The 24,253-nt window shown below is 37.8% G+C and overlaps 2 protein-coding genes across 2 annotated transcripts in view; one reads left to right on the top strand and one right to left on the bottom strand.

Moving 5' to 3' along the window:
* Positions 1-17,886, top strand: part of VWDE (von Willebrand factor D and EGF domains) — a gene marked incomplete at its 5' end in the record, with an annotated part of 32,840 nt that extends 14,954 nt beyond the window's left edge. The window contains 20 exons of the mRNA XM_010013558.1: positions 845-981; positions 3,933-4,088; positions 4,647-4,751; positions 5,079-5,193; positions 6,561-6,811; positions 6,929-7,148; positions 7,710-7,847; positions 8,391-8,501; positions 8,610-8,690; positions 9,995-10,675; positions 10,990-11,085; positions 11,172-11,267; positions 11,774-11,869; positions 13,187-13,282; positions 13,579-13,674; positions 14,169-14,264; positions 14,364-14,459; positions 15,653-15,748; positions 16,314-16,417; positions 17,866-17,886. Of these exons, the coding sequence (XP_010011860.1) occupies positions 845-981; positions 3,933-4,088; positions 4,647-4,751; positions 5,079-5,193; positions 6,561-6,811; positions 6,929-7,148; positions 7,710-7,847; positions 8,391-8,501; positions 8,610-8,690; positions 9,995-10,675; positions 10,990-11,085; positions 11,172-11,267; positions 11,774-11,869; positions 13,187-13,282; positions 13,579-13,674; positions 14,169-14,264; positions 14,364-14,459; positions 15,653-15,748; positions 16,314-16,417; positions 17,866-17,886 (2,888 nt within the window). The remainder of the gene's footprint in view (positions 1-844; positions 982-3,932; positions 4,089-4,646; positions 4,752-5,078; positions 5,194-6,560; positions 6,812-6,928; positions 7,149-7,709; positions 7,848-8,390; positions 8,502-8,609; positions 8,691-9,994; positions 10,676-10,989; positions 11,086-11,171; positions 11,268-11,773; positions 11,870-13,186; positions 13,283-13,578; positions 13,675-14,168; positions 14,265-14,363; positions 14,460-15,652; positions 15,749-16,313; positions 16,418-17,865) is intronic.
* A 5,770-nt stretch (positions 17,887-23,656) lies between these two features.
* LOC104404986 (von Willebrand factor D and EGF domain-containing protein-like) overlaps positions 23,657-24,253 on the bottom strand; it is a gene marked incomplete at its 5' end in the record, with an annotated part of 3,795 nt that continues 3,198 nt past the window's right edge. The window contains one exon of the mRNA XM_010013557.1: positions 23,657-23,946. Coding sequence (XP_010011859.1) covers positions 23,837-23,946 — 110 coding nt within the window. The remainder of the gene's footprint in view (positions 23,947-24,253) is intronic.

The raw sequence follows: 24,253 nt of genomic DNA, 5'->3' as shown, positions 1-24,253 counted from the left end.
AAGATCTGCCACATCCAACCATTCCCTAATTTTTTATGGTCTAAGTGGTCCTGTTTATTTACTGTAAGTGGGATGTTTTTCTCTCTGGTGATGTTACATCTCTGTAAACTAACTGTTAGATGTGGTGGGAGCAGAATTGATGGTGAAGAAAAAAGTACAACAAAGAGAGCTGGGCAGGTTGGTTTGGTTTGGTCTGGTTTTTCAGTAAGCGGGTATCCTGGAAGAATAAGAAAAGTACTACAGAATTCAAAATCCTTTCAAAACAAAACCTGTTAATATTTTTTTCACAATGATGTTTTTCTTTTAGTGACCCATTTAAAAGAAAATAGAGAAAGAGATAAGAGAATGATGAAATATTTTATTCCTCTTGAAGTTAAATAAACTGGCTTTGCTCATAAAAACTATTTCTGAGTGTTCTAATCTTAGCCAGTTTGTTTGCTGCTACCTGAGATGTTTTTGTTTAGTTGTTAAACAAAAAAATCCCATTATAAATTATTGCAAAACTGTAACCTCTCCAGTTTCTATTACTAGAGCCTGAGTTTCATTTAGATTTTATTCTGCAAGATGAGAAAGCAGAACACATATTCAAAAGTGTTTATCGCATGAATTTTTTCCCTTTTTCATAATGCTCAAGTTTCAAGAGAAGACAGAGCTTAGCTTTAGTATTAAGATTCGTTTTAACAATAAAATATGTTTCTCTTTATGACTTCCTTCAGATAGGTCCAGATTTCATTGTTTGTATAGTTTTCTTAGCTGGATAGAGAAATATACATATTGCTTAATGTAAATGCATCTGAATGTGTTAATATACTGACATTCATTGTTTAATCTCTTCTCTTTGAAGCCCAGGCTCCAGAAATTACAGAGCTGGAGAATGCTGGGCTGTGTGATATTCGACAGTATGACTGCACATCAGTGAGAGCTTTTGGACATGGCTTCAGGGAGTCACTGAGTCTGAAATGTGAAATTATCAAACTACAGGTAGGTCCCCCTGGATAGTAACAATCACGTTTTAAACTTCTTGGAGAATGAGGGAGAAAATGTGTAACATATTCATTGACGTGGATACAACCCGATGCTTTAGTAGAAGGTAAAAGCAAAGGCAGTCACCACTTTGCAGCAGACACTCAAGTCTTTGTAAGATTGCCATTTCCTTCATGATAAGAGAAATACAAACCAATGGGAATGTTTAGCAGCCGAGCAGCTAAACATAACAGCATATGGCAGCTATCCATCAGAAAAGGGCAAGGGCAGACCTATTAGTAACAACCAGTACACAGTTGTTCGGGTTTTTAAGTGCTTATAGAGAGGGACTGAAGTACCACTTCTTTGAAAAAGGACAACAAGGTTAAAGACATTATTGGATTTCTGTCTCAAATCTAATGCTGGAAATAGCCCTTTTATAAACATAATAAATCTGTTATGAAAAGAGAAAGGCATTTTTGATGTGTTGTCCATTTCCCTGGGGTAGAATACCACAGCTGTTTAATGATATGTGTCAGCTCTATACCCCAGGTTTGAACAGGAGACTAAAAATGTTGTGCTGTACAGAGAGACTGTTGTTACTCAGACCTAGAATTCGCTCAAGGCAAATTTACAAGCAGTTTACAAGTGTTAGCCTGGAATAAACAGTTGGCAATTACAAGTTTTTATGTCACATTAGACATGAGAATAAAAAAAAGCTTCAAAGTAAAACTGGGTTTCACTGATGTGATGATGCTGGGGGGAGTTGGTGAAAGGGGAACCATTCAATGGAAAAATTTTGTTCTTGAGACCAAAGTTTTCCTCAGCTAGTTCCAGCAGATGCTGAAATGATTTCGACAAATTAAGCAATGCTGGCTATGGATTTGTCTTGAACACAGCATGTATCCGCTCATCTGCAAGTTGGCTTGAAATTATAAAGTCAAGAGCCAGTTTACACGCCATTAGGTTAAGGGACTTTTTGTCCAAGCTCACAGTGAGACAATTATTGGGAGTTCACTTATCACAGTTTGAAATGTCTTAGTTTTAACTCATGGCAACCTATTCTGATACAACACTATTTGTGGTGATGTATTTGACTCCCAACTTACAAAAACCTCCTATTTAATCACTTTTATTGATGGTCTTCTCTCTAACAAGAGCCAGGTTAGAAAATAAATGCTACTGCTATTACCTGTAGTTGAGGAGGAAGCTGAGAATTCTTTCCTTGAAAATACCAAATAAAGGATGTTTGAGGTTTGGTTTTTTCTTTTTTCTTTTCGTTTTTTTGTTTTGTTTTGTTTGGTTTTCTTTGTTTAATTTTCAGGCTGCAGTAATAGTGACTTTATGCATAAATGTCAATGGACTTGCAACAGTATAGAACACCACATATTTTAGGATTAAACTTAAATGATCAAAATTTCATAGGAGAGGCATTTTGGAAGAATTTAGAGCTAATACACACTGAATTTCTTATATTTTCCATTTTAATTTCTGAAAGGTTAAATCAAGTCCATTGTCCATGGACCATGTTAAGGAGGATGTAGGTCTTGTGCTTGATGCTAGAAGAAATGCTTCAGAGAATGCTATATTGAAGTACCTCACAGATGAATGATTACTGCACAGCTTTTGATAGCGGTTTGTGTGGGATGTGGCCAAGGAAGCTTGGAATAATTACACAGACCCAGAATTTACTGGGATTTTTGTGAAGTATGAGAGTGTGTTTTAACCTCATGAAAGCAAGAACACAGTTGTAGTTCCTTCTTTCTTATACTGAATTGCAGAAATAAGTTTTTTGATGAACCTAACAAGCTAGAAAATAGTAGATCTGAAAGTTTTTTAGTTGATTTTTGAAAGGTTAATCTGTTTCTGAAAAAATTACCCGAACTTGCCTCCAGCTAATAACAAAAGGTTTCTGGACAAATAGGCTGCATTGCATTTGGAAGGTTACAGTACTAAATGCACTCAAAATGAGATATTTAGAAGTATTTAGCTGTTACACTTTTACTCGCCCTTGCTGTGAATTCCTTAACTGAGTATAGGATGAAAGAAAACCAAAATGGTTGGTTGGAACAAAATTAGCTCGTATGTCTTTTCAGAAAAAGATGTTATTTTCCTTTTATTTTTCTGTTTGTAAAAGACAAAACAAAAATAAAATGCAAGGCCTTTATCAGCAGATGACTCCCCATGTCAGGACTGGGAATGAATAAATATCTTGACTGGCTTCAGTAACTGAAAAAATGTGCCAGCTCAGTAAAACCTAGTCAAGCTTAAAATTATTTTGATCTTGCTGTTCTCTTGATTCTTTGTCTGGATTCGTACATCCATCTAACTTTATTTTCAGTATGCTTATCCATGCTTCCACATCAATACTCCAGTCAGATAGTATTATCATACCTATTCTGTTACCTTGAGCTCTCAGGATAGATCCTTGGATGACTTGTACTCACTGCAGTTTAGAAGAAACATCTTCAGGGTTAAGGGTATAATCTCTTGGTTTGTGCAAGGGCTTAATGGGTAACTGCCAGTTTTCCCCCAGCACCCGGAATGATACCTGAGCCCTGCCAAAAACATCATCTGTTCTTTCAACTAAAGCTTGTTCTCTCATGGGAGCAGAGATGGAGGGATAGAGGCACTTATGCATTAGATCAGTGCTGTTAGAGGATCACCCACTGCTTAACCCTCCCATGACTCTCCAGCTGGAAAAACTGCTTGTCCTTGGCAGTGCAGTGCCAAAGGGCCATGTAGCAGGAAAGACTTCTCTGATTTTTCTTCCATGGGAGCAGGCTTACATAGAAAGCTATGTGTGCAAATAATGGCATTTAATATTACCCACTGTATTCTAATGCAGAGACATCAGATTTGTTCAAACTATGCAATACATGTTGGTTCTTGGGTTTTTTTTTTCCTCTGATAGAAATATTTTCATACTGTATTTCACTGAAAAACAGATTTTATGTCTTAACATTTAGTATAGTGATAGACAATGGATTCCTGGAGAACCTCTATCTATGCCAGCTGCCTTCCAAAATGCCAGGACTGTCGACTGCCAGTTACCAAATGATGGCCAGCAGTCTGATGTCATGGATCTGGTTGATGACAAACCCATTGCCAGGTGGCAAATAAAGGTACTTGCAGAAATTTCAAGTATTCACTTACAGATATTCCTACCGAGATTAAAATATACTGCATAGATATTATCCTTTTTTAAATGATACTAAAGGTGGGACTCAGCTTGCTTGACTCAATTTCATCACCTAAGCTTATGAGTTGAGTGCCATTTGAGAGTGTTCTTCTCCAAGGGGACCCTAAGATTCACCCTAGGACCTAAAAAGGCACATGTTCTTCACGGGTAGAAGTTAAAGGCCACATAGTTACCCTAGAGCATTTCAAATTGCATTAGACACATGAGCTAATTGAGTTGAGCCCAGTCTACTTGTACAAATCCCTGTGTGAGGTCAATATAGCCTACACGCTATTCATTTTACCCTAAAGTAGACACCTGCATGTGCTTGGTCAAATATCTGTCCAGACTTATCGGCAGCGTTGATTAGATTTCTGATGACTGTTACGAGTTTAAACAGCTAAATGTAGGTATCAGTGAGTTGAAGCTCACGTTAGCAGTCCATGCTGGTGATATGTTGATACCTGTATGGGTTAATCCATTTTTACTGTACATCTTGCAGATTTCTAATGATGGGTTCATTTATAGCAACTCTAAAACAATGATATTGTATGATGGAGCCTGTCAGACATGTGAACCACAAGAATCTGGGTTATGTACATTAAAGGTATGTATTTCGTTATTCTCTCTGTTTATTATTAAAGTATGCATCATTTCAGATAGAAAATTGAGCAGATGTACGCTGTTCTGGTTTCCAAAAGGGCGTTTCCATGCACAGAAATTATAAGCACAGAAAGAGAAGCTGGGATGAACCAAAAGTACTTCATATAATTACCAAATAAAACCAAACATGCTGTCAGTTGTTTAACTTTAAAAACAACTTGTTTAGTGGAAGTGCAGATAGATTAGATTTTATTTGATGCTTTACAAGTTTATCCAGTTTTACTGTTTGATAACCAAAAATTAATGAATCACATTGTCATTTCTTTAAAAGGAGAAAACATGCAACATAGATGGACTCTGTTATGGTGAAGGCGACACAAATCCAACCAGCCCTTGTTTACTCTGCAGACCTGACATATCAAAGTTAACTTGGTCAGTTGTTGAAAGTAAGTTCTAAATAGTTTTGGGGATTTGTTTTGTTTTGTTGTTGGCTTTTTTTAATAGCATTAAGTTGCAAATATACCAAGATTTTATATATATATATAAAATAGTGAAGTTTTAACTAGTTAAGTTCTTCATTTAAAACTTAGTACCCACAACTTTAGCTTGTAATTTGATCTTGGTTTTTCATCTGATGTTTCTCCTAATTTTTGATAATGATCTTTTTTTTCCAGACCATACATGTAGAAATTGGGCTTCCTCTTCCCTTCCCCCCAGTAGCCTTTACAAATAATTAATGAAAATTCACCACACTCAGCCTAATTGGATGAAGTGATTTGATGTTTGGCACAGTTACATCCACAAATGTTTGTCCCTGACATTTAGGAATTAAACATATTTCCAGCAGATTATTCTGGTACCAGACAAGAGGAGAACAGAAACTGAATTAAATGGCATGTCATATTTATTAGCCACTTAATATTTGGACATAATCCACATTGATTCTGTGATTTCAAATGCAAGCGCTTCATCAATGTTTTTTGTGGGTGAATGTGCTGGCAAGACTCTGCCTGGGTTGGGAAGGGTCCTGTATGAATAGGACTTCTGGTGCCTGTCTTGCTGAGTCTTTTCCTAGTCCAAACTTGTACTGAAAGCCAAGGTAGCTATACCTATACCAAAAGAATGAAACCTGAATTAAATGAATGAAATTAAACTCATCCAGCAGTCAGGGAGTCAAGGGATTTCCATTTACAGCTGTGGACTGGAATTCAATATTGCCCAAGTCAGAAATGGAAGAGGCAATTCCATAAAGCCAAGGAGCACAGCCTTTCCTCCAGCATGGATGACATTAGGAATAAGGTGTCAGAATCAAACTGCTCAGACACAGATTACAGCTTCTTCTCCCTTCATGGTTTCTGCTACTGTGGTTGGGTTCTTGCATGGAGCAGTCACTTCACTGTAACCCAAAACTTAGCAGTCTTAATGACCTTCCTATGTCCCAGCTTCAAAACTTAAACTCTCCACAGGGCATCTGCTTCTCTCTTTCACAGATCTTGTGCTTGTATTTATTTCTTTTCACCTGGTGTCTCTAGAAATCTAGTTATTCCTGCCAAATAGGTTAGTGCTCAACAGCGCAGGCAGCTAAGACTTACCAGTAATTTGTTTTGTGGTTGAAAGTCTAAGTAATTTCTTGGTTATGTTGTTACAGTTTTAATGAAAATACCGAATGTTTTTCCTGTGCCATTCAAATTACATTAGAATGTAAGAGAAATAATTACATGTGACTTCCATAATAGAAAGATACCCTCCTTTTAATATTTATAAGTATATTGCCACTTTTGCTTAAAAGAGGGAAATATCTCCTTTGTTACAGACAACCAGCCTCCAGTGCTTGAAAATTTTCGGGGTATGCTACAGACTTTTTATGGAGAAGATTTTGTATATCAGTTTTTGGCTTCAGATCCAGAGGGCTCTGCTATTCATTTCACATTGGATTCTGGTCCAGAAGGTGCCAGTCTTTCCCCATCAGGTCTCCTTTTGTGGAAAGCTGTGTCAGTGAATCTCCATAAATTAACATTTTCTTTGACAGATGACTGCAATGCAAAGACTAAGGTAGAAATAGAGGTAATGAATATCACAGTAAAATGACACCCACCAGTAACATGTTTAAACTATCTAATTACAAAACTCATTGCTAGTTTATTAAAAAAAGAAAATCGTCTTTTTGGGCATGTCTTGTAGGTCAGTGTAAAATCGTGTGATTGCCTAAATAATGGCTCATGTGTGACAAACATTAATTTCCCACCTGGAAGTGGAAGATATCTTTGTGTATGTGTGGCTGGATTTGAAGGTGATCTCTGTCAAGTGAATACTGATGACTGTAAAGTTAACCAGTGTGGTATTGGCAGATGTGTGGATGGAATAAACAGCTATTACTGTGAATGTCCACCTGAACTTCAAGGTAAATTGATACTTTATTATCACATTGAGTAATAAATAAGGGTTTTTAATTGTATGTCTACATTGTTTGGGTTTGTTTTATTTTTTACTGTAAACAGGTTATTGTTAGAGTATGAAGAAATTTTATGGTCTTGTGATAAAGTTATAGGATCTACTTCAAGATTTTTCTTGCATGAATACAATGGTTGTTTATTTTATGAGAGCAAATTTCCATTGTTTTCCTCCACAGGGGTGAACTCAGCAACAGGGTGAAACACGGGAATGACGAGTTTTGTTACAGTGTGATTCCTCCTGTGCCTGCAGACAAACATGTAGTTCCTACAGCCCATCTTCTCCATATTCCATAATAAGCAAGATGCTGATATAAGATGAAAAATGTGAATAGCAAACCTAGTCAGCTGTGCTTACTAGATATACTGAAGTACTGTGTTGCAATTGATAGATGTCCTTTCTATATTTCAGTACCTGCATATATTAGAATCATGATCTTTTATCTTTTATAAACATGCTGTCAAAGTCTAGTGTCATAATATTATCAAAGAAAATCTGTATTTCAATGCAGGTAGAAATTGTCGAGATGATGTAGATGAATGTGTATCCAGTCCTTGCTTCCCTGGAGTATTTTGCTTCAATACTTTTGGTTCTTACTATTGTGGTCCATGCCCAGATAATCTGCAAGGAGACGGAAAGTCATGTTACGGTAAAATTATTTGTTTTACAAAAGAATGCTGTTATTTTATTGTCCTTCAGATAAAATACCTTTGGTTGTGCGAACTCTTTTCAATAGTGAGCAAAACAGGACTGTGTCTCTGACTGTTGGTGGCTGAGACAAAATCATAGTTGATGACAACATCAGACTGTACTCAGTCACATAGTTGTAAAACAATTTTCCAGGTGACTAGAAAAAATAGATACAAAATACCCAATTCTTTTACTTCAAAGAAAAATATAAAGAAATGTAATTTTTTTCTGCATTATTTTCATAATATGAGCAATTACTCCTAAAATATTTTTCTATTTGATTGCTTAGCATAGCTTAACACTGTTTAACTATTTACCCAAATCAGGGCACTTGCCAAGTACAGTGTCCAAACATTATTTAGAATGCAATTACTGAATAACTTGCATTTTTAAAATATTCTAAAGAAAGCTTTTAAGAAACAATTTTTACTCTATCCACTTTCTGAATTTTGAATTATTTTTATTTACTGAAACTTTAACTCTGTTTGTAATTTATTTGCAGCTGAAGCAAAAGTAACTACTAATGTACCTTCACATCTTTTGTTTTTAGAAAGCTTTGAAAACACTAAGGTTGAAAGAAAGGATTCCACAAGAGAAATTGGAGGGAATAAAGGTGATTTTTTCATGAAGAAAATGGAATTTCTGATTCACATACTGATAAGAATATAGCTGGCAAATAAAGGTTCTAGTCAGTTTTATGTTATTCACTTTAATTTTTCAGTTCGACAATTTAATTCAGTGCTGGTGGTGTATTCTGATCTGAAAAATGAGTCTGAAATGTCAATATCAACAAATCCCTTAGGTCAGTCTAGTAATTTTATTGACAATGTGATATATGACACTCTTACCGTTGCCTTTTGTTTTTGTGACTAACCACTGACATAAAATAGGCAACATGGGGATAGGGACATCTGTTGTATGAGATAAGCAAAAGTTTGTGGCATTATGTCGAATGACATTTTCCTACTTTAACTCAAAGGAAAGGTGAAGGATATAGCAAGTGAATGTGTTAATTTCAGAACTCAGTAGACGCTGCTGCTGGCATTTCCAGCTCTGTGCCTGCTGAGGCTTTCTTTGCAGGAAATTCTCATGTGTCTTGTGCCTTTATCTCTGAGTTGTTAGTGGGGAAGGAGGAAAACTCTTTTACTCTGCTGCCAGTGCTGGATATTCTTCATCAGCTGCAAAATCATTTGCTTTTCCACAGTGGGAGACAGCACTCGGTGATATGATTTAGTAAAGTTTAACCTTTTGTAGACCATTCTCTAGTAGTAAATGGGGTTAGCTAGACTGAGCTTAAGTTAGGTTGAATAATCTCCTCCAGTTTCATTCCTCCTCTGTTCCATAATGCTAAAAGCCCCACATACAGCATTCTGGCATGCCAGGATTACAGTGCCACAACGCACCAGACCACACTCTTTTCCTGGGCAGAATATGAAGAATATTTCCTTCACTTGGCACTGTTTTCCACAAGGAGGGTGACTCAGATTCTGTTATTTATAAAACATACCACTAATAAAACTCACATAGAAACCTTAAGGAAATTGAGAAGAAGTTTGGAGAGGAAAATATGGTAATACTTTTGTTACGAGGTGGTGGATTATTCACATAAAATACTGTCCATGGTGCATCAGTACGTATAAGCAGGTACATAATTGAATATCTGCTTCCAGACTGTGGGCTTATTATTAGCACGCAGACACACTGGTGAACCGTAAGCAGCATCTTTTCTTTAAACTCTGTTTCAGTTATCTAGTTGGAAGGAGTATATAGAGCTGGTAATTTGCCCTGACAGTAAAGCTGTTTATTGACCCAGTATGGAAAAATCTCTGCTGTCTGCCTCATATATATATATATATATATGGTGCTTTCTCCTTATCTTCCAGACAAAGAAAAGAGTGGGAAAGGATGTAGGCAGAATACCTTGATCTTCTCCAGTTCTGCCAGTTAGTTCTACTGCATACATACTTTCTAATGTAGCACATGGAGAGACCTTGTGAAACAGAATGGGCTGTATGTTTTTGTGTTCAGAAGACATTCCCCTCGGAAGGGAAAGAAAAGTCTCTTAATATTCCTGTACTTCCCCCCCTTCTTTCTAACATGTTGTAGGTTTTCAACAGTCATCATTTGAGAAGGATTTAAGCATCTTGACCTATATTTCCAGTACTACAGATGTACCTGAGAGATTTATTTCTACGGAAGTGGTCAGTAGCAGCACTCCATCATCTTCCACAGTAAAACCCATCACTGCTTGGAAGTCACTTCATGCTCAGAGAAGTGCTTCTGTACAACCTGCTGTTACTGGAAACATTGTTCGTGCTCTCAGCACCATCAGTGGTTACCTTGCTAACATGGAAGAAAGTTCTTCAGTACATGCTGTGATGCCTGCATCTTCACAGAGCCATGTTGCATCACCTGAGGAGAAAATAAGGGCACAAGCTGAGGCCTACAGCTATTTTGAGACCAGCAGGAAGACTTCTTCTAGCAGGACAGCAGATACAAGCAAAGAGCTTTCTTTGCCGAGCAAAGTACTCAAAAGTGAAAATGCTCACAGAGTTCCGCAACTATTAGTCAAGCATAAAGCTAGTCCTTTACCTTTTGGTCTTGTTGAAGTCACTGCACCTCCAAAAATGCTTCCTGAAGAACTGAGTGAAATAGTGATTCCTAAAGCAGTAGCTTGTTCTGATTTACCCTGTTTTCCTGGCGTACGGTGTGAGCCACATCAGGATGGAGGTGTCAAGTGCGGTCATTGTCCTTATGGTTATTATGGAGATGGCTTCACTTGCAGAGGTATTACAGATAACTGCACTAAAAGCTTTGCAGAAAAGAATCTTTTGACATCTTTATAACTTCGTCATCAGTGAAATGCATAAAGTATCCAATTTTCTCATTTTCATTATTATTTTCATTATTAATATTGGCATAGCCTACAGGCTTTTAGTTGTATGGATGCACTTAAAAATACTTTTCTGATGTGTCTCAGGCTCCCCTCTTACAGTAGGAGACCTAATGGATCTGTTTATTATCTGTTCACAACAAGACAGTTGTGCTGAAATGCCACTTTCATTTTCCTTATTCCTTTCTTTTTCTTCATTTCCTTTCAGCAAGATGTAGACAAATCTGTGGCAAAAACATGGAGTGTGTGGCACCTAATATTTGCAAGTGCAAGCCTGGTTATACTGGTTATAACTGTCAGGCTGGTGAGTATGGCACTTTGATTTGGCCTGTGGTAACTCATATCCACATATTAATTATTTGAAGATTTACAGTTAATTTTCTTGCACAGCTCTGTGCAGACCTGATTGCAAAAACCACGGGAAGTGCATTAAGCCCAATGTCTGTGAATGTCTACCAGGATATAGTGGCTCTGCTTGTGAGGAAGGTAAATGGAATATTTTTAATTTTTGAATCCATAAATAACTAAAGGGTGCTGTGAATAACTTCCATGACAGCAAAAAGATGTGTTAATTCTGCTTTAACAGAGTTGTTTGAGTAACTCTATGAGTATGGCTATATACCATACTTTTTTTATATACACTGTATAAATGTTGCATGTGATTGGACATTCCTGAATTTAGCTTTACCAATAAGTAGAAGAATTCACCAGTGAATATGGATGCCTCTAAGCTAAACACTCTCAAGAAGTGGGACGTCCCATCTGGAACTTGTCTCAGATTTCTTCAAGGTGTCCACCACTGTTGGGACTCTGTGTACGCTGTTGGCATTAAATAGTTCTTGTTACTTATGCCTGTCAAAAGGCATTGTATATGTCTTCTTATTTTATTTCTAGTTCTTTGCTCACTGTCAGTTACTAACATTTCCCTTTTTCTAGAGCATAACCAATCCATGCATCTTTTTAGATTGAACAACATAATTCTCTATCTGCAGCACATTGTCAACCACCCTGTCAAAATGGAGGCACGTGCTTGGCCAGAAATCTCTGCACTTGTCCATATGGTTTTGTGGGACCAAGATGTGATACAAGTAAGTAAAAAAGCATAAGGGAAGAACAAAGAGCACTTACGTTCTTCAGGAGCAAGAAAACAAATTATGGTTTAAATTCTTTATGCGCTCTGTCTAATGCTGGCAATCGACATAATACCCATGGCACTTGGAAGGCTCCCGTACTTGGGTCTTTCCAACATTAGTTAGATAGTGTTTGCATATAACTTCGAAAACATTATGTACTATACAAATGCAAATAGTTCATTATTTATGATTCATGAATGTGGAACCATTGACTGTGTTGCACATACACTATCTTCAGAACAAACATAGATGTTTAATATGTCCTTACAGCTTTTTAACTTTTATGATCTTAAATTGGTTAGATGGTGGAGAACATTCAGAAGTTGGTATAAGGGAATTGTGGTTCAAAAAAGCTGGGATACAGGAAAACTGAATTCAGAATGACATTATGGAGTCTTTTGGGTATTTTACCTGTCAAGAAGACTGTAAAATTTGCTGAAAAATTGTAGTTAGTCTCATAGAAATTGTCTTTTGCATATTGAATTCTACATGCTGCAATTTGGCAGCTCCAAATTTTGCATAGATTTCATACTGGTAATTTTTATTATTCAGAGAGTCCAAACTTAGACATGCTGTTTATATATCATTCACCTGAATGTGCCACTGCGTTTTTAACCCCAAATTGAGAAAGTCCCTTGTTCAGCTACTTATCAGATCCTAGGATTCTTCATTCTCAGTTTCAATTCATTCTAGTTTTAAATGTGATCCAAAAAAAAAAAAAAAAAAAGCAGCTTCTCTTTGCTAAGCTGTACTACAGAAAATGAGATAAATGAGATGTTGTCCTGAAGAAGTGATTCATGGTTTTCCACAGCCATGATATTTTAATGTCTTTGGTTGTTAGTGTCATGTCACTCTAAGCATGCAGCTGCACTTGCTGAAATGATGGAGGACTTGTGCATGAATTTTCTTGGAGTCTGTCAAATCAGCCATGTCTCTTAGTTTTGAATTCTTATTTTTATTTTCTTTTTTAAGAATTTATTTCTAATTTTCTAGATTTTTAACACTGAATATATATCAGACCATGGATAATTTCATGGAAGGACATTTATTTACCTTTATATTCTGGTGCTAGCTTCTTATGGCTTTGAGACTGGATTAATCTATTCAGGAATCCGTCTTCAGTTAGTGGAATTGTATGTTATTTCCAGTGTTAATATCTGGGAAGGAACTGAAAAATTAATCAAGTGATCAAGTGTAGTTTGTAACCTATCATCTCTTTCATTCTTTTCCCCACCCACCGCCTTTGTTCTTGTCTATCTTCTTGGATGGAAGTGGTTTGCAACAGGCACTGTGAAAATGGTGGTGAATGTCTTACTCCAGACATCTGCCAGTGTAAACCTGGGTGGTACGGGCCTACATGCAGTACAGGTAACACTCCTACAGCTTCTATATTCCTCAGAAAGCATCTGTAGGACCTCCCATAGTCTGAAATTTGGAACCGCGTGGCTCAGACAGCAGCGATGTCTCTGTGTGTTAGTTTGCAGCCGGCAGCACCTCTAGAAAGTCTAACACTGATCCTAAAATTCTGGGTAAAGATTTTATGTGAATGGTGTTACTTGCACTTATCTTAGGTGATTAATTCCTGTCCTTGCAACAGAAGCATGTGTTTTATAGACTTTATTTGGATGTCATGCTTCCCACTGTTCCTGACCCTGTTTCTGCAGCTGTGTGTGACCCCGTATGTCTCAATGGTGGTTCCTGTACTAAGCCAGATGTTTGCCTCTGTCCACATGGATTCTTTGGTGCCCAGTGTCAGAATGGTAATCTTTTTTTAATTCTCCCTCCCCTCTTAGCTGCCATTATGAGGAAATCTGTGAGAAAACATAGTTGTCTTAACACAAAATTCGCAATCAAGTAACATACCTTAGAAGTGGTTCAAAGCAGAGATTAGATTATTCTTCTGTATTTTCTAGCTGGTTCAGTGAATGTCCAAAGAGAAGGGAGGCTCAGAATTTGCTTGTCTTCCACTCAACCTTTGAACAATGTTCAACCAGGTCCACTGTGTTTTATTTTCTCTGGTTACTTGTATACATATACAATTGCCAAACTTGACCCGTTATTATCTGATTTTGTGTTTACTGTTGACATAAGCACCAATTCATATTAATATAATTTTTATGAGATGGGCCTGATAATGCTGAATGTCTGTATAAGCAGTCAGAATTTTAGTGTTGCACTGTTATTTCCTAGAAGTGTATTGCTGAGTCAGACAAAATGCAAACGACAGCCTTTCCCTCCTGTTTGTCTCTTTCAGCTGTCTGCAGCCCACCTTGTAAGAATGGTGGTCATTGCATGAGAAATAACGTCTGTTCTTGTCCTGAGGGGTATACAGGCAGAAGATGTGAAAAAAGTAAGGCAGTGTTAAAATCCTTCCAGGATCCAAAAGTAACCAATAGATTATTCTGTAATCAGTTAAATGTATTAACCAGCAGATGGTTTTGATTTTAAGGTGTCTGTGAGCCAAGGTGCATGAATGGAGGAAGGTGCGTAGGACCAAACATTTGCTCTTGTCCTTCAGGATGGAGAGGAGAAAGATGTAACACTCGTAAGTGGCTTGTAGTTAACAAGAGAACTAGAACTGTACCTTAAAAGTAATATATGACTATAGGACAAACTTGGCAGCAAAATTTAGGGTGGAGCGCTAATACCATGCAATTCTTAGGCTGCATCATGAGACCAAAGTATCTTTTAAATTCTTGTGAATCAAGTAATACTCGTTTCTTTTTAATTCTTGTCTAAATGAGAAACATCTGTATTTCTGCAAAGAACTGAGTCAATGAAGTGAAAGAATTTCAATTTGTGCTGTAGGAAATAAAGGCAGATATAACAGAAAAAGAACTGCAGTGAAACATTGGAAAACTGTGAAAATAGGGGGTAATGACTAGAATAGAAGACGCAGTGAGCATCTTTAGATCCTCTTTAGAAATAGGACTATGATGGTAGCACAGCTGTGGGTAACATTGTATATTAATGAAGATATTGACAGTGCATAAATAAAATGTGGCAGTGTGGATAAAAGCACAGTCTGCCTGAAAATCAGCTTGAGCATGGGTGGTAAAAATCCAGTAGCTAAAGTGTTAGTGTCTGTCACAGTACCCACCTGAGGCTCAGATACTGATATAGCCAATGAGCTTTAATGGCATGGAGGGAAAACAATATTCCCTTTATTACTTTCTGTAATTAATGGAAAGTTTCACCAAAAAAAAAATTACCCATATTGATGGGGGTGAGATATTCTTGGATACTATGTAAGAGACTATTTGAGAGTATCAAATAGTCAATTAATCAATGAGAAATAATAGTGGTTTAGATAATGGCTTTATAAGCAGGGGCGAATGTGCAGAAAAATGAGTCTTAGAAAATAACTTTGGGTCAAATGTTCGTGAGTTGATTCACCATGTGTTGAGCTGCACGACTGAGAAAAGATCTCTCAGTAAGGTGTGGGGTTTAGAAAAGGACATTTGGGAAAAAAAAAAGCTATTTAGTGGTGCAGACTTAGTTCAGTATTTTAGGCTTTTGTAGCAATCTGTGACGCATCAGAACATCTCAATGTGTGCTCTGGCCGTAGGGCTTTTTGCTCCTAGTTGCTTCTCTTCTTTAATACCCTACTGAACTTAGATGGATTTTCAGTGAAGATAATGTGATTCTCTTAACCTCTTGTGGGCATCTGGAAATGCAAATAGTTAGTAAAAGTAATCACTTGTGATATAACCAAACTTTGTGATGATGTTTGTACAGCCATCTGTCTTCAGGAATGTGAGAACGGTGGAGAGTGTATTGGGCCGAGTACGTGTCATTGTCCCCCACAGTGGGAAGGAATCCAGTGTCAAACACGTAAGAATGATGTGACCTGAAACCTCTCGCTTCAACACAGATAAGAATGCTTCAGCCATACATAGTACCTAGAAGTCCTATATCCTTGTTGTATTTTAACCCAAATCAGTGTCAAAGGCAGGATCAAAAGTAGAGATTCCTCTAGCAGTTCTGAAGACTCCAGACTATGATGGTAATCTGGGACCATGGCAATATGTGGTGGCTTACTCTTCACACAGTGTTCTGCTACAACAGCTCTGAGAGGCCATTGCAACAGCTTGAAGTAGTAAGGTGCATTAAACCCCACCTTACTCACCTCATTTGCTCAGTCTCACGCAAGCCCTCAGCATGTTCCCATATTAAATCTGCATCAAAGCATAATGGGGATAGGATAGGTATAAGAACACTGTTGGCTCCACATGACTGTGAGTTCTTCTTACTCTGAGGCGTGTTTCCCTATGAAAATACCTCCCACATTCTCAGTTCCTATAAGCCAGCAGAATAAGCGTATAGAGATAGTAGCCACTTTTCCTTCACCAAGTTTGTTTTCATGAGTAAAGCCAAACATGTACCTCTCCCATTTTAGCTGTGTGCAACCAGAAGTGTCTGTTTGGAGGCAAGTGTGTATTGCCTAACGTATGCTCCTGTCGTCCTGGTTATACTGGAGTCCTCTGTGGGAAGAAAATTCAGGTACGTGTAGAGTCAAGACACCATCACAAATACAGCAGTTTGGGAGTCATTATCTAGTCCTCTCTTGTCCCGTGAAGCAGTACAAAATACACCAAATGTGCTTGTCCGATTTCTTCTTTTCAGTCTCCAGTGAGAGGAAATTCATAAAATTCCTAAGAGCTATTCCAGTAACTTATCAGCAATAATACTGATAGAACTGTTCTCAACACCTAATGTAAATTGCCTTTGTTTCAAATTAAGCTAATTATCTCTTGTCATTCCCTAAGTGGCTCCAGAGGGAATTGATAATTGTTGTCCTTGTACAACCATTACTCTCTTTTCCAGCACCTGACCCCATTTTAGGGAAGGCTCTCCCACCACTGATTGCATTAAGTCAAGCCCTGATCTTTTTCAGCCAGCTGACTACAGTGTCAGTCAGTTCATCCCTGCTTTACACAAACCTTCTTTATGCCCAAGTGTAACCTTGAGAATATCATTACTTTTTTTTCATTAGAGTGAATGATGACCATTTCTGGGCTTTGTCATGGAATCTGTTGTATTCCTTTGCTTGAGTGCTGACAGCCACTCACAAAAGTAATTTAATGAAACATTTCATTACAACTAAATTTTCGGGATGTCTGAAGTCAAAAGCATTCTGCTCTTCTTGCATCATCTGTGGTGTTTCTCTTCTCTTAATTTCAACATCTTTAGACCCTTTCTGGTGCCAGCAGGATTCATTTGGTGGAGCTAGGACATAGTCTGGCTGATTCAAGCACTGCATGCTGGCACTGTTCCTTTATATTCATCCTTAATTATATGCCACTGTTCATACCTGTACCGTGTTTTCTTTTAAAAATAACTTAGTTCTTTGGTCTCTAGCATATTCTATCCTTCCCATCTTCCCTTCTCTTTAGCACTTTGCCACATTATGTCTTTTAATGTAAAACCTGTACTGTGGCTGCTAAATTTTTTGTGAGAAAGGGGTAAAAAACAGGGAAGACAGCAACGGTTTAACTTTCATCCAGCCTCAGTTCCTCCTAGGTAAAACTACAGGGAGTTCAGATTGTTTTTCTGCATTACCAATTTGAATATACGACGCCAATACCATTTGTTCATACACATCATGAAAATATAAAACTACACATCCTGTAACGAGAAGACTGTGTTTGCAATATGGATTGCCAAAATGTGACCTAAAGAAGAAATAGTTTTAATTGTCCTGTAAAGCACTAGTATGTTTTTTAATCTAGAAAATACATTGCTGATCACACAGCACTGTGTCATACACTGACCAAAATGGCACAATTTCTTGAAGAAATAAACAAGCTCCATGCACAAGTTTAACCCAATCTGGTATTTCTGCCTATTAGGAAAGCAGAGATTCATTGAAATTGTTTCTTAACCTTTATCATAAAACTGTGCTGCAATATTAAAGTTTCTTTTAATATTTATTTATTTTTCTCTCCAAGGTACAAAGACATCATGGTTAAAGAAAAGAAGTGTATCATCAGTTGCAATGCTGCATGTATGAGACTTGAAAATAGCAAAAGGGTTGAAGGCAGTTGCAGAGTTCATTTAAATGAATATCCAGAAGCATTATTTTAAATGATTCATGTGCCAGTCTCACCAGTCAGAACTTTGGTGAGCTTCAAAACAACAAGCATGTAGTCATTAAAACATATGTACATTTCTGTAATTTTTTGCTACCTCATGCAGAAACCCCAAAGCCTCTGATTCTTTTCTGGGCTCAAAAATGTGATGGATGATGCAAACCCCAAAATTCTGCAGTTTGTTGATGTAATCAGCAGGACTATGATATTTCCATTGCGGCAACAAGATTGTAACAGTTGCCAGGTGTCTCTAGGAGAGAAGGCAGCACTTCACCACTTGTGAATGGTATCTTCTGGTTTTAAACACTGGTTACACACATTTATTTGGCTGCGTACAGAAGAAAAAGCAGAATTATTTTCTTTGTCTTGCATTTGCATCAGTCTGCTGTAATGACTAGCTGGTGGTGAGGAAGAAAGGGGAACTAACAGGCTACTAACAACAAAGGGAAGGCCACATGTCTTAACAACCAGATGCAGAATAATTCTGGTTGGTTTATTTTAGCAAGCCTTTGTAGCCAGCAGCCACATACCAACTCTTCTGTCTTACTTTGTAACTTACTTACACTCATGAAGTTGAGTACTAGCTACTTAATGGTTTCTATGTCTAAAACTTTTATCCCCCTGTTTTGAGATGGCTTCAAGTAATTTTGTCCCCGAATCTCTTAAAGAACTTGGACAATGCTTTCAGCCATGCCAAATCTTAAAATCTGAACTAAGGGGAGGAGGTTTCTGGACATCATGCCATTTATATGCATCCACTCAGAAAGTATTTGTAAATCATCACAGAGGAGTTTTTTTCCATTACCTATTGCTCCAATGAACTGTGAGAACCTACCAGCTGCCAGATAGGTTCTGAACAAATAAAATTCTTTTTTTTCCAAAGTCTCCTCTAGAAGACCACCATCATCTTCCCCTACAGCTGCATAAGACATTCCAGTTCCTGCCACAACCAGCTCTGGTCACAGATGCAAATGTGCCTTTAGCTAAGCCATTGAAGTCTACTGTTTTACTTTGTTTTCTTTAAACCAAACATAAACATCATGAGTTCCTGTTCTCCTGAGCAGTATTCAATTTACATACACTAATTCTGAATGGGAAGAATACAGAGCTCATTTTGCCCTTTATTGCCACTGTGGGATGCTGACTGCCAAATCATAGCTGTTACCAGCTCTGTGCCTAGATTTCTGCTCACCTTTTGATAGTCCTCTTAAGTCATTCTGCAAAGTAAGCTGGCATTTTGAGAGCTCAGCATTATTCCAGAATGGTACCTGATGGATTTCCAAGTGCCTGACTGGTATATTTAAAAATGTTTTCGATTTCCCACTTGCATTTTAAGTTTCAGTGTTTCCATAGTTTCTTTCAATCTAGCATCCGAGTGGCTGATAGCCTGATCTTCTGGGAACTGTTCTGTTATTTAAAACCTACTCCACCTGAACCATTTCCTTTCACGCAACTCACAAAAAAAGATCTCTGTGAACAAAACCTGACTACCTATTGGAAATGATGCCTTAGGATGATGCTTTGAATACACAAGGTTCTGAAAATGTTTTTAAAATGCAAACACACCACTATCGCATAATCTCATACTGTAATAACCCCCATTCCACGTGCCAGTTAGAGAGGTGTCATGCTAAAGAGAGAGAGAACATCTGCCAGCAACACTGTTAATAGTACTTCAGTTAATGAGCTTGTGCAGCCCTCCAGTCACAAAGCTGAATCAATGTGTATGTGCCTTTCTAGGATTTCATGCTGAATAAAGGGGGTTTTAAACCATAATTTTTAGTATTTCTCATTTATTTTCAATGGTTCTAAAGGGAGAAATTATTTCTTTTTTATTTTGCCAAATGCAAGCTGTGTGAACAAAAGCACATCCAGAGTTTTGCTGCAGTAGTTAAAAATTGTCAGTACTAAGCTGTGCTATTTTCCAGCCAACACGATGCAGAAAAATTACTAGTACGTGCCTGAAGACAAACAGCCACTTCAGAACTGCCCAGTAATTATGTGGTTAGTTGAAACTATTTTGTTACTAGATTGTCCGTCGACACAGGAAACAGAATTGATTGTAATTAGAAAACACGCTGCAACAATGCAATAGAATTGCTCAGTTTAAGAAGAGGCAGAATCATATGGAGGGCTTGTGTCCACAGGCTAACAAAGTTGTTCTAAAATTGCATAATGCAATCTGAAATAAACCCTGAAAGAGGTGGAGGATTGGGAAGGGGGAGGGAGAAGGGCTGCATACTGCAGGAGCTGCCACAGTTCCACTCTGATAGAATGAAGGGTAACTTGTGCCAAACTGAAGACCTTACAGTGATTCTGTGCACCTTTTACAGGATACAGGTATCTTCACTGAATTTTCTTGCATGACTTCTCTAAATACTAAAGAGTGCTGGAAGGTAAGTAGGTACATCACCCATCTGTTACCTGGTTGTGCCGAAGTCGCTCAGCAGAAATTCTCCCAAGTACAGATTGACTTTTGCCCTTAAAAAGACCTTTAAGATCTTTAAGAAGTGCAGCGTAATCCATGTTTTCAGAAGGAAGGACTCGTAACCACAGAAGGTCTTAGCAAGGCCTCAGTTTCGTATATTTATAACAATAAAAAAGTGGGCCCCATGGGAAAGGCTCTTTTTTCTTTACTCAATTAATTACACATTCTCAGAGCCGAGAATAGAAATCGAGTTAACATTCCCATCTACTAAAAGCAAACCCATGAAGAATCAGCACAAACCCTAAAGTAAATCAGTGTAACAGCTTAAGCTACTTGAAAAGTTTGCTATGTGCCTCTGATTACTTGACCATATGGGACAATCTGAAGTTTAAATGCTCAATAAAACATAACACCTGGGTACATACACAAATCCAAACATGGAGGCTAGAAAGTATTACTAATGAGTGAAGATACTTACGCTGTTTCTCCTGTATAAAGGTCTCGTGTGGTAATGTCAGGCCATTTTACTCACACAGCTCAGTTTAGCCAATGAAAGATATTTTACAGCTAAACCAAGTAACTCCATTCTCAGGACAGCCACTTATGGTAGAAGAGAAAATATAATTGGTAAAATGTGCATATAAATAAATTAAAAAGAAGAAACCTCTCAGTGTTCCATGCACACTCTAAGAAGACAGAACATCAACAACTCGGCCCATGCACTACCCCAACAATTTTCCCAGTTGTTTTTAGTGAAAATCAGAGCATTTGTCTAAGGTGTTACAGTTCACTGTAATAAATACGGGAGGTAATCTGTTCTGTATTGTTTTCCATGACCTTTGAGCTGCATGCATAACTAGCTAGTCACAGAAAGACACATCTAGTTCCAAAAATTACATGCTGTAACTATTACATGAGCGGGAAACGAACAAAAAAGGAATAGCAACAGTCTTACAGTAAATATAAGTAGAATTTGTGGAAACAATAATTTGGGGACCTGAACACATAATGCATTCTGAGACTGTTCTACCTTAAAATAACTGCTATAAAATTCACTTTTAAACTCACTTAAAACATAATTCTGCGGTTCTATTATTGTGGGAGTTTAAATTATATTTTTTGAAAACAATACCAAAAAACCCCTGCGACCCCCCCTGTGGCCAGTAGATGGTGCTACACTCAAGCAGTATTTCTAATCTATGCCATCACAGTGTGCATGCCATCAAAATACTGCTTACTTACCTCAGTCATTTCCAACAAGGAACTATTTAAATCAGCATTTGTTCTGGCCTGCTCAGAAGCATCAATTACAGGCCTCCCTTACTGACTGCTCCTGTTTTCAGGCTCCTAACGATGCTGATGCCTCTGGCTTCTAATCATCATTATTGTCACTTTTGGCTTTATTAGTAGAAGACAGTCTCTTCAAGAACAATACTGAGATGATATGCCGCTTAGCATTTACATACTTCTGCTCATTTACTCTGAAATCTCGGGTCTGAGGCAATTAATCTTTTTCTAGTCACTTCCCTGCAACCAGTATGTCATCTAAGGTATGCGGTTTAACTCCTGAATTTCTAAATTACAGCATGATTATTGTAGTGAACTGTGATACAGACACAGAATTTCATCATCATAAAGCCTACTCCAGAAGCATTGATGAAATCTTGTTCCATGCATGAAAACCATATTTTTCCACCAGCATGTCTGAAATATCCAGCGTATCACAACAACGGCAGCACAAACCCCACAATCCTCTTACTCTGTCCCCTGCCCCTGGCCACAAAACCTGCACAACACATGTCTGTGGCGGGTTTCACCTGAACCAAATGCAACAGTCTTCAAAGCAAGGGCAGAGGAAGGCTTCTCAGCCACACCACACAGCAACTTCTTCTAACAGAAAATGGGAGTATTAGGAACTATACCATTGTCTTTCATTTGCCCTCCATATGCTTGGGTTGTCTCTTGTAGAGAAGATTGGTAACTGAGAAGACCCCATTTCCTTTGCTTGTCAATGCCATATGGCTTGTAATCCTCAGAGAAACATCTCCATACAAATCATTCTGCTTGTGAAAGCTACACCTTCTGGTAAGGGAGCTCGTACACAGATACAATGTTATTCCATCAAATGGACTAAAATAATACATAGGCAAAAGGATTAAAATAATTCATAGGCAAATGGATTAAAGTAATGCATTCTCCCACCAAAAATTAGTTTCTCCGAGAAGACAATGAAAATCAATCGATCCCTCAAAACTGATTTGAGCAGCATTCAGAAAGTTGACTGATTTAACTCGCACATTTTGGCAAAACCTTCCTCAACAGTAGCATCCAAGAAAGAGCACAAAGGAGACATGAAGCAATGAATGTAGGATTCTGATCTGCAGCCCGTTCCAAAGGCTGCAAAACCTAAATGAGGCCAAATTGGAACATGTCCAGAAAACAAGCCTCGGCATCCTCCACACAGGTGATCTGTGACAGACATGGCTTTTCCTCAGGGCCAGTCTGTAGCCTCCCATTGTATTGCTCCTGTCACAACACAATCTTGAATAGGAATTAATCATCAATGTCTACATCTCCAGAAGGAAGATAAACACACTTCCCTATCTCACTTGGATAAGGAAAGGAAATAACTGGAAGTTGAGGGAAGATCAGATAATATGATTGTAGAAGCAGTCAAGATAAAGACTCTCTTATGGATAAAGACTCATCATTATGGATTAAGCTTTTAAAAAGTAACAGTAGAAGTGTCTGCACAAGTACTGTGTTTTATTTTTCCAATACTGCTTAACTGATCAAGATCCAAATCAGACTGAGGGGAGGGGCAGGAAGCATACAGAAAGCGATAACCAGAGTTTTAATAAGATGTTTTGCAGTTTGCTGATTTTTCAGGAAGATGCAAACTCTGCAAGTTTCCTCTTGCAACGTAAATTACACTTGAACTAACATCCACTTCTGATGATCTGAATCAAGGCAGTTTTGTTTCATGGGTTTTTTAGAAACACATCACTAATATAACACAGTAATTCTGGTCAAATGGCCAAAAAAAATTAAATAGAAAAGAACATAGGTCTATTCTGAAGTACTTTATTTCAAGAGTAAATTTTATTTCAAGGTCAGTTGTATCAACCAAAACATAATACTTCTGCTTACGAAGGAAAAATGAGAACAGAAGGAAACATGTGCCATACACTACACATACTTGGGTACTTACAACAGCTTTGTTACAATCATCAATACTTTTCTTTCATACCGAAAAGCATTTACTTAATATATTGAAGACAAAGAGCTATCTGAAAACAATTAATTACCATGTTTGTTCTAAGGTCCCCCAGCACAGCAGACTTCCATCTTGGTGTGAAGAGTTAAATGAAGAAAACTCAGCTTATCTTTGCGGAAGTTGCTTCACTCCTTCCTTTTCTTTGTACACTGTAGACCAGAGTACGGCAGTCGGCATCTGCACACATTTGGAGCTATGCATTTTCCTCCGTGTTGACAAGGTAGTTTACATACAGCTGCAATGAGACATCAGATACACAGTGTGTCTCAGCACAACACAGGATCATTTTTCTTCTTTGTCTCACTGTGCTATCAGAATTGTTCCCTAGTGACCGCACTGGGACAGTATAAATAAAAGCATAATGGAAGAACTGAAAAGCAATGCCTCTCAAGTTATGGCATCGTGGCCCCCACTGGAATACAGCCACAGTACGTCTAGTCTTATTCATGTTCCATTCCCCTTTTAAAATACTATCATTTCTGTTGTTCTTTACAGCACAGGCTATTTCTGAGATGATACCTCCATGAAAGTGAGGCAACAAT

Source organism: Nestor notabilis, unplaced genomic scaffold (genome assembly GCF_000696875.1).
Source record: "Nestor notabilis isolate BGI_N333 unplaced genomic scaffold, ASM69687v1 scaffold27714, whole genome shotgun sequence".
Classification (NCBI taxonomy): domain Eukaryota; kingdom Metazoa; phylum Chordata; class Aves; order Psittaciformes; family Psittacidae; genus Nestor; species Nestor notabilis.
Note: the sequence above shows the minus strand (reverse complement) of the source record. Positions and strands in the feature narration are given on the sequence as shown.